This window comes from Anabas testudineus, chromosome 2 (genome assembly GCF_900324465.2).
Source record: "Anabas testudineus chromosome 2, fAnaTes1.2, whole genome shotgun sequence".
Classification (NCBI taxonomy): domain Eukaryota; kingdom Metazoa; phylum Chordata; class Actinopteri; order Anabantiformes; family Anabantidae; genus Anabas; species Anabas testudineus.
The window spans coordinates 14,329,334-14,339,651 of NC_046611.1; the positions used below are offsets into that span (position 1 = coordinate 14,329,334).

At 41.0% G+C, this 10,318-nt stretch overlaps 1 protein-coding gene across 1 annotated transcript; it reads right to left on the reverse strand.

Moving 5' to 3' along the window:
- Positions 1 to 3,557: 3,557 nt before the first annotated feature.
- On the reverse strand, positions 3,558 to 9,878 carry LOC113163589 (activin receptor type-2B-like). The gene is made up of 7 exons (XM_026362346.1): positions 9,732 to 9,878; positions 9,338 to 9,481; positions 9,023 to 9,171; positions 8,586 to 8,700; positions 8,370 to 8,508; positions 8,023 to 8,153; positions 3,558 to 5,492 (listed from the first exon to the last, which is right to left on the reverse strand). The coding sequence occupies exons 1-7, from the start codon at positions 9,771 to 9,773 to the stop codon at positions 5,271 to 5,273; spliced, it is 942 nt and encodes a 313-aa protein (XP_026218131.1). The 5' UTR covers positions 9,774 to 9,878; the 3' UTR covers positions 3,558 to 5,270.
- Between the last annotated feature and the right edge of the window lie 440 nt (positions 9,879 to 10,318).

Below are 10,318 nucleotides of genomic sequence, written 5' to 3' on the forward strand. Positions count from 1 at the left end.
CTAACATTAAAAAACAGCATAAGTTCACATGTTCACTTCACCAGCTTCTAAATCATTGTTTATTTTGTGTATCCTTCTCACATAGAGCCCCTCACCTCATTTTAGAAAAGAGGAACAACAAGGTAAATGTGGAGCCTTAAACACAGGAACGGAAGCATTCACCTTGTAACACTGAGAAAATCAGTTGTTCCTCTGTGAACAACACAAATTTGGCAGATTAACATTCAGTAAATCAGTCCCAGATCATGATATTAGCAAACATTATGGTATTAAAAAGGGAGGAAGCTCTGCAGCAACAACTGAGGAGGAAGAAAGTTTCAACAAGTCCGTGGGTCAACTTGGAAACTGATCGACTTCACACAGGTTTCTGTTCCTGTTTCTGTCATTAACTAAAAATATTCAGTATTGATGCGTTCGTGATTTCTCCTTTCAGGCACTTGACTGGCCACAGAAATGGAAGCATCTTCTGCACAATGATCAAAATATAATACTGTATATTATAATGTAATAGTGATTTTTTTCTTTCCCCTCAGAAAAAATGCTGTGAAAGCAGAAACTTGTTAAAAGCTGCTCACAGAGCCTCCGACTGTTTAACATCTAAACTCCAATGTAACGTGCTGGTGAGGATCTAATGGCAGCTTGATACAGGACAAATATCACTCCACTTAGCAATGAATCTCTCTGTAAAGACACGTTATGGCAGGACTGCTGTGTTGGATGGTAGGTGAACATAATGAAGTGGCCAATGACGGTGGATATTTTCTGTCTGAAACACAGACAGAAAATGTGTAAGTGTGTGTGTGTGTGTGAACTAAAACACTTTTCGAGTGTATAACAGGAGAGTTGAGTGGAGGACTCAGTGACAAAGTGGAAGCCCGAAGTAAAACCATGTTGACTTTTCATCAGTTTATATTCTCATCTTGACTCTGATTCTCCCTGGAGCTAATTTCTTTTCACACTTTATAATAAATTATTTTAGTTTGCTGTTTACTATAAGTCTCCATAAAAAAAGTTACTCATCTATCAGATGTTTCCAGGTTTGTAAAGTGTGATAAATTAGTCAGTGCTAATGACACTAGAATGAACTAAAAGCCTAAAATAGAAAACAAGAATTTTTTCAGACCACATTGAATTTATTATTTGATCATTTCTTGAGTTTGAACGTTTTATTATGAGAAGACGTATTGGCTCTAAGACAAAGGGCTGAGGGGCAATTCAGCAGTTAACAGTGTGACTTGTGTACGATTGTTAAAAGCCGAGTGTCGCTTCTGAAACCTTGATGTAACCCACACATTGAATACTGTGCGTGTTCAATTTTAGTTGTGAAAATAAGCCTGTGTTTCTCATCCTAAAACCTGAACTGGTCGTCTCTCCGCTGTCACCGTTTCTGCCAGTGTGGCTTTAAATGAGGTAATACTGTATGCTCCTAAAAACACCTGCAAATACCTGGATCTGTTGTCAGTCTGTCGTTTTCAGAAGTCAGTTCATTTGTTCGTCCTCACCCTGACATAAAACGGCAGGTCGGCGTCATCAGATAATGAGTCTTATAGAGATCAGCACTGGACATATGTGAACCAAACACATTCACAGTATATTCTGTGATTTCTGTTATTGGAGGTGTTCTCAGATCCAGAGGTCACCTGTGTCATCTTGGCAAATTTAACCAAGACAAATGTGGTTCGTTTAATCTCAATTTGAACATCAGTAACACTTTATGCTGTAATTAAACAATATAAAATGTATTTTCATTCACACAGACCCTGATGTGAAATTTAAGTGAAAGTGACCTTTGACATTCACAAGATACAGAAAAGAAGTCAAGAAGAACATTGGAAGAATAAATGGTGACAACAACAGAGATGAAGGAAAGAAAAAACACTGACCACATCAGAACAAGTCAGTAAAACAGCAGCAAGGGAAACAAGGTGAGAAGAAGAAGAAGAAAGAGAAGTTAAAGAGGAAAGAACAGAGAAACTGTCGGATGAAAGTGGAAGACGAGTGGAAGAAGTGAACACATGAAGACATCACGAGAGATAAGATGATAAAATGAGAAATATGAGGATATGAAAAGGAAAGACGGTAAAATGACAGTTATGGAAGAGAAGAAGAGCCAAAATAAGATGAGTACAAGATAAAAGGAAGACGACATGAACAGAAGGGAAGGTGATGGAGGAAGTCCAGCCCAGTCCAGGTGGTTTTATATCGGCAGTTTTGTTCTGTCCTTAAAAAAACAAAAACACTATTTACAATGTTGAGGTTCGAGCCTCGCAGTAACCTGGTAGCATTTCTTCTTGAATCAGATTGGACATTAAAAAATGTACCTCTAATCAAAGAGTAAAAGTAAAAAAAAAAAAAAAAAGAATAAAAAATTCACAATAAAATATTATGTAACTACAAGTTGTCAAAGCAACTACTAAAATATAGAAACTCAACTTTAACACGTAGAAAAGTCTGAGGTATTTCTGGTGTATTGAGGTGATCTGTGGTTCATGAGCAGTATTGTTTTGATGAACTTTTACATTTTTCTCTGGGCTTTTCTGTCTTTTCCACTCGATCGTCAATCTTCAATTTTACACGTCATCATTCTGAATGCGCCGCACTCATCGCTTTCCCTCAATCCAAAGACAGAGTTGCATGTGTTTAACGCACCAAAAGTAAAACTAACAATAAAAAGGAATATACAGAAATATATTCATCTTTGAGTATTAATTATCTTCATCATCAGCAGCAGCAGCATCATCATCATCGACATTCACTGTAACATGTATGGCATCACAGAAGAAAACACACAAATAAGAAAACGACAAGCTGTAGTTCCTCGTTTTTTGTTTCCAGGACATATTGTTAGTTATGACGTGTGTGTTTAAACACACAGGGTGAAGTTAAGTTCTGATAAAATCTTGGTGGACGGTTTCCGTGGCAACAGACAGATGCCCCGGTTTTGGTCCCGGTTGAAGGAGAAATTAAAAAGTTTAAAGGTGTTTTAAAATCTGCAGTTTGTAAATCTGGTGAATTTACCACATGGTTCAGTTTTTTTTTCCTCACAGACAAACACTCTGCTCACTGGTGAGAAGAGTTTCTGGTGGGAACAAGTTAACATGTGAACAGATCTGGACTGGTGAATGTTCACCAGGTGTTGAAACACGGATCAACGCATTTTCTCCTGGTGTATTTTATCCAGTTAGTTTACCAAAAAAAACTGTGTCAGCAAAATATCTTAAGAATACAAAACTGCCTCAGACTTTGTAAATAATAATAATAGTCATAATTATAGTTTGGCCGGATTGAGATTCGATCAGTTCCCACCATAAACATCACAGGACGACAGTCCAGTCATAGTCTCAGTGTTTGCACCTGAGCGCTGTTGTCAGACCAAACAAACTGAACCATGGGAAAAAACAAACCAGTGTGATTCTACCGGACTCAACAGGGCAGGTTTGAAAACGCCCTAACAGGAAGGTAAGTGAGGAGGTGACCGATGACCTTTCACCTCTGCACACTTTGACCTTTGATGAACCTGCCTTGAAAATGCAACTATCATTGACTTAAGAGGTGAGACTGACTGATCTGACAACAAATTCAATCTTTAAAAACAAACAAAACTAATTTTATTTAAATGTAAGAAGAATCATTTTCCTGATGCTGAACAGATGCTCTGTGTCGTTCTTATTAAACAAACAGAACAAAACTGCAGCAGAGTAACATCTGATCTCACGTGAGTGAGACTGGCAATGTTGAAGAGCAGCAAAATGAAAAAGGTCAAAGGTCACAGGTCCTTCACTTACCTCTAGGTAACATTTCAAATGTTTTATGGAACAATCAGCACATACCATATAAAATCATAATAATAACAATAATAATAATAATAATAATAAAAAAGGCAGTCACATCATGTGACTGTTGTGTTCACGCAGACTCAAACACACACTTCATACACACTTTCTCTCCCTCTCACTCACTCACACACACACACACACACACACACACACACACACACACACACACACACACACACACACACACACACACTGACCTGAATGCATAAACCATTCTATGCATCACGAGGTCTTGCACCTTTTGTAGGGTAACACGTGTTGTCCCCTTTGGGCACCTTTCAAATGTACAGGACAGACAAAAGGCTTTGAGCACCCTCAGATAATCCCCGTCCACACCTGTCACGGGCCCCGCTCCTTTCAAACGCTGAAAACTCGCAGCTGGCTTCACGTCACACCAGATTCCCTCCACCGGCCCCTCCCAGCCCCTGTAGACCTGGTTACCTGAGAAGTTTTATTTCTGAGCCAACCAAAATGCTGCGGTTGAGCACAGTCAGCCAATCAAATCTCTGCATGGAACAGGCTTCCCTCCTCGGTCCTGACAACCAATCCTGTTTGAGTCCTCTAGGTCTACAATCTCCAATTAGAACTGAACCAAAGAAAATAGAGGACGGAAAATGTTCATGTTAAAAACAAGCGCTGTCCAGTCTTTTCGTGTTTTGTCTTTCACATCTTTCCTCCTGACCTCACTTCCTGCTTTTTGATAAACCCGTTGGATCCGAAGGTTTGTTATGTGTGAAGAATAAAGAAAGAAAAAAAAACTAATCAAGAAATGGTAGAAAAACTAAATTTTCAAAGGTTTGCTTTCAGCATTTGTTGTATAACAGTCACCATGTTCCTACGGGGGTTTGCAGCATCGTAGTTAAAAAAAACAACAACATCCCAATGGTAGGTTGATGGTTGCTCTATGAGGCGTCTGCGAAGGTGCCAGGTCGGCCGATAGGTATAGATCTGAAGGAGGAGTAGAAGGAGACAGCAGGGGGAAGAATGCACGAGGAAAACGGTAAAAAATTTGCGAGAGTAACGAAAGTTGTCGCTGAGGTACCTTGAGATAGAAGAGCATTCACTGAGTCGGGACCTGAATGCGTTTCAGTGTTGGGTTTTCCTGTGTGTCTGCATGTCTGCTTCATTATTTTCTTATAAAAACACACACTCGGTTAAAAAAAGATGCAAGTGACTCGAGACTGGGAGGAAAACGTAAGAAAAACGTGGATGTGTGCTGGTCATATTTGTCCAAAAGGACGAAGAGAGAGGGAATCAAATACCTTATGGATTAAGAGTTAAAAAACACAAGTCCACAGAGAGAAAATAGCAGCTGCTCTCACGCCGTATTTCTGCTTTAGGTTGTAAAATTCCACTGAGAAAAGATGATGTGGTGTTTGTGTGTGTGTGTGTTACGTCAGGACTCCAAATGTTTGTCTTGTTTTGACTTTTTCCTCATATACTGGACTCTTTGGGTGGAAGGTCCACATTGGTTACCATGAGAACAGGTTGGACTGTGGAGACCAGCAGGGCGTGGTGGTCGGAGGTAGGCGGGGCGATGGTGGTGATGAGGCGGCGGATCTGGGAGATCCTCTCCTCCACGCAGCCAGCCGACAAGCGAGCCTCAGCATCATGGTCCCAGCACTCCTCCACCGTCTCACAGACCTGAGCCAGACCCTGAAGACAGACCGGGACAGAACACGGGACAATGTCAGAATAACACAAAACCGTCCGTTTAGACTCAGATCACCAACTAAACCAAACCAAACTAAACTAAACCAAACCAAACCAAACTAAACCAAACCAAACCAAACCAAACCAAACCAAACCAAACCAAACTAAACCAAACTAAACTAAACCAAACTAAACTAAAACTAAACTTCTTCTTCTCCCTCGGCTTTTCCCGTCAGGGCTCTCCACAGCGAATCATCCTTCTCCACCTCACTCTATCATGAACATCTTCTACCCTAACACTAGCCAACCTCATGTCCTCTGTTAAGACATCCATATATCTCCTCTTTGGTCGTCCTCTTGCCCTCCTGCCTGGCAGCTTCATCTCCAACATCCTTCTACCAATATACTCACTATCCCTCCTCTGAACATGTCCAAACCATCTCAGTCTGGCCTCTCTGACTTTGTCGCTAACACAGGCAACGTGAGCCGTCCCTCTGATGTACTCGTTCCTTATTCTGTCTAACCTGGTCACTCCTAAGGAGAACCTCAACATCTTCATCTCTGCTACCTCCATCTCAGCCTCTTGTCTCTTTCTCACTGCTACCGTCTCTAACCCATAGAGCAGAGCTGGTCTCACCACTGTCTTGTACACCTTTCCTTTGAGTCTTGCTGACACTCTTCTGTCACACAACACTCCTGACACTTTCCTCCACCCGCTCCAACCTGCCTGCACTCGCCTCTTCACCTCTTTTCCACACTCTCCATCACACTGAACTGTTGACCCTAAGTACTTAAACTCCTGCACCTTCTTCACCTCAGCCCCCTGTAACCTAACATTTCTACCTTGGTCCCTCTCGTTCAGACACATGTATTCTGTCTTACTACGACTGACCTTCATGCCTCTTCTTTCCAGAGCAAACCTCCACCTTTCCAGCTGTTCCTCTACCTGCTCTCTACTCTCACTGCAAATCACAATGTCATCCGCAAACATCATTGTCCAGGGAGATTCCTGTCTGACCTCATCTGTCAGCCTGTCCATCAACATAGCAAACAAGAAGGGACTCAAAGCTGATCCTTGGTGTAGTCCCACCTCCACCTTGAACTCCTCTGTCTGACCTACAGCACATCTCACCACCGTCATACTTCTCTCATACATGTCCTGAACTAGTCTGATGTACTTCTCTGCCACTCCCGACGACCTCATACAGTACCACAGCTCCTCCCTCGGCACCCTGTCATATGCCTTCTCTAAATCTACAAAGACACAATGCAGCTCCTTCTGACCATCTCTGTACTTTTCCATCAACATTCTCAAAGCAAAAATGGCATCAGTGGTGCTCTTACGGGGCATGAAACCATACTGCTGCTCACAAATCTCCACCTTCTTCCTAAGCCTGGCTTCCACTACTCTTTCCCACAGCTTCATTGTGTGGCTCATCAACTTTATTCCTCTATAGTTGCTGCAGTTCTGCGTGTCACCCTTGTTCTTAAAGATCGGAACCAGAACACTTCTCCTCCATTCCTCAGGCATCTTCTCACTCTCTAGAATCCTATTGAACAAACTGGTTAGAAACTCCACTGCTGTCTCTCCTAAGCACTTCCACACCTCCACAGGTACGTCATCAGGACCAACAGCCTTTCCACTCTTCATCCTTTTCAGAGCCTTCCTCACTTCATCCTTTCCAATCTCTGCTACTTCCTGCTCCACAGCATCCATATCTTCCTCCCTTCTTTCCCTGTCATTTTCCTCATTCATCAGCTCCTCAAAATACTCTTTCCATCTTTTCTGCACACTCTCCTGGGTTGTTACAAACTAAAACTAAACTAAACTAAACTAAACTAAACTAAACTAAACTAAACAGCATTATTTCAATATTTAATCACGTTTTCAGTCTTATTTTTCAGCATCAAACTCAAATTTTACTCATTTCAACAATTAATAAAAAAACAATGATGTTCAGTGAAAATCTTTGTACTCAGACAAAAATAAATTAAATAATTAATTTAATAAAGTAAATTAACAAATCATAGATTTTAGTTTTAGATACATGTTAGAAAAAAACTTTTATGGAAAAGCGGATCAAACTTTATCTTTACTAAACTTCATATTATGGGAGACAACGGATCATTTTAAATGGTCTGAACAGAACAGTAAAAAATTAAAACAACAAAAAGCAGTAGAACTCAACAAGACAACAAACTATATTGTCCTGAATATATTGAATCATTATCTAATCTGATGATTTCAGCTCTTCAGCTACAGCCTTAAGAAAATCCAGGCAGTAAGACGTTCTTCACTCTAGAGTCACATTGTTCCAGTTACTCTTTAATTCACAGCTGTTACCTCAGTGATTCAGATGATGAGTTGTACTGTAGGTGAATAGCATCAGACTGGATTCAGCAGGAGGTACCAAATGTTAAAGGCCATGATCACAGCTGAATCAACACCTCTCTAAAACTAGTTTAAGGATTATTACTTCAATGACAGATGGTATCATGACTATTTAAATATACTATGTGTATTTGCACTCACGCTGTGTTTGAGCCAGAGATCTTTGAAGACTGGTCTCATCTTCTTGTGGACAATAATTTCCTGCAGGTCCTCCAGTGATGGATGCTGACCGACCTCCTCCTCAAATGGCAGCATGTACTCATCCACTGGACCTAAACAAACAAAAACAATCCCACACACTGAAACACAAACAAACACCTGAGCAGAAAATCATCATGTATGTTAACATCCCACCAGCTGCTTCATGTGTTGCCTGCACCTGACGAAACACAAGGTGGAGAAAACCCAACACCGTTCTGTTTTAAACACAATCCACCTGTTTATTGAGGAAAGAATATTTGTTAATGTTTTTATTAAATGTGAGTTATCGTCAGCAGCTTTGCAGCGGGACACCAGCTCCCACAGCACCAGGCCCATGGCGTACATGTCGATACGAAGGAAGGCGTCTCGCTGGAAGTTGATGGCTCCTTCTAAAACCTCTGGAGCCATGTAACGCCTGGTTCCTACCTGCAGAGACACAGACACACAGACATCTAGTGTCTGACTGAAGCACTTCTCCTCAGTCTTCAGTCTCAGCAGCTCACCTGTCCGTGCGTCTCTCCAGGTGGTTTCCCCGGCTCAAAGCAAACAGCGAGACCAAAGTCACCGATTACTGCTGTCAGGTCTGAACGCAACAGGATGTTTTTACTCTTGAAATCCCTGAGAGACACAGAGAGAAAGAATAGAAGTCATTATAAACCACGTGACTCCAGAAGAGAACATTTCCTCTTTTATAAATTTAATATGTGAACACTCTGTGCAGTGCAACTTTTATTAATCATAGAAATGAACCTAATAGTGATTTTTTTCCACTGACGTTTACGTGAATTACAAAATTAAGTAGTTACGATACTAGAAGAACTGAATTTCATAATAAATGGAGCTTGATTAAGTTTCTTTCCACTCTGAAGCTGGTTTGTAGTTTTCTGACAGATGTGACTGATTCAACCTCACTGCAGCTGCTCTGCAGTCGTGTGCAGACCTGTGAGCGATGGCCGGTTTGGGTCCCTCTCCTTTGTGTCGGGGGATGTCTTCGTGAAGGTAAGCTAGCCCACGTGCCATCGACTCGGCTATGTGACACAGCTCAGTCCAGCTGATCACGTTTCCCTTCAGGAAGTCTGACAGAGAGCCCTGCAGAGATACAGGTTCAAGATCACATCGAACCAGTCCAACATTTCTGTTCTTATGTAAAATAAACTGTTTCATCACAGTGACACCCTGTGACGTCATAAACAACATTCTTTTTACTAGTCTTTGTAAAAACATTATTAACGTCCTTCCTCTTCATCTTCCTCACCCTGTCGTGGAACTCGCTGATGAGCCACAGTTCGGCCTCCAGGTGACTCCCTCGTTTCTCTGCAGTGATGTACCTCAGGATGTTTTCATGCTTCATACCCGGAGTAGTGAACACATCTCGCTCGTTCTGCCATGAATCTTTATTCTGGAAGAAGAAGATTTAAAAAATGTCAACGATCAAAGAGCATCGAAAATTTTCAGAATCTGTTTTTAACCACGTGGCTGAAAAACTTGAGGCACTTTTTTAATCTTTCTTTAAATTTCATTGCTGGAGTTTGAATAAAATGTGTCAACATAAAAGTTTTTTATTCCTCCACTTCCTCCATATTTGTTTCTGGAAATCAACACACTAGAAATGTGCAGATATAAAATGATTAAATCTGACTGATTTGTACCTGGATGGGGAAAATCTTAACTGCCACATATTCGTTCATCATCTGGGCCTTCCACACACAGCCGAAGCGCCCCCTGGCCTTCACCTCCAGCAGCTGCAGCGGCTTCAGACCCAGCAGGGGGGAGGCTGGAGGAGGACCTGGATCCTGGAGGACACAGAGAGAAGAGGAAAGGGGTTGAGTTCTACTGATCTCAGCTGGAACACCAGGAAAATAAACAACATCAATAAAATAAAGGTGGAATCGTATTCTGAACTGAGAGGACAGGATTTAACCAAGATTAGTTTTGTGTTGTTATTGCACAAAGATGATTAATTTGTAAGAAAGAAATGTTTAATAAAAGTCATTTGTACTAAGAAGTAAACCACAGAGGACACAAACTGAATCAGACAAAACCTGCCGACAGTTTACATCCAGATTATTAGAGACACATCGTCAAACTAAACATGTAAGTGACTGTAGAAACAAACTACCAAACTAAACAAACTCATTTACACTGATTTAAACCAAATACTTCTTGGACTCATTTGGATTTGTTTTATGAATATTTAAATGTCTTCTGTTTAATTTTTAGTTTAATTGAAACATGT

Bases quoted from the DNA above. Each gene is read 5' to 3' on its own strand.
- LOC113163589 (XM_026362346.1), bottom strand. From the start codon at position 9,773: ATGATGAACGAATATGTGGCAGTTAAGATTTTCCCCATCCAG. The intron at 8,509-8,585 runs GTGAGCTGCTGA...GTGTCTCTGCAG, and splicing joins CTGGAGAGACGCACGGACAG to GTAGGAACCAGGCGTTACAT. The intron at 5,493-8,022 runs GTGAGTGCAAAT...GTCTGTCTTCAG, and splicing joins ATCTCTGGCTCAAACACAGC to GGTCTGGCTCAGGTCTGTGA.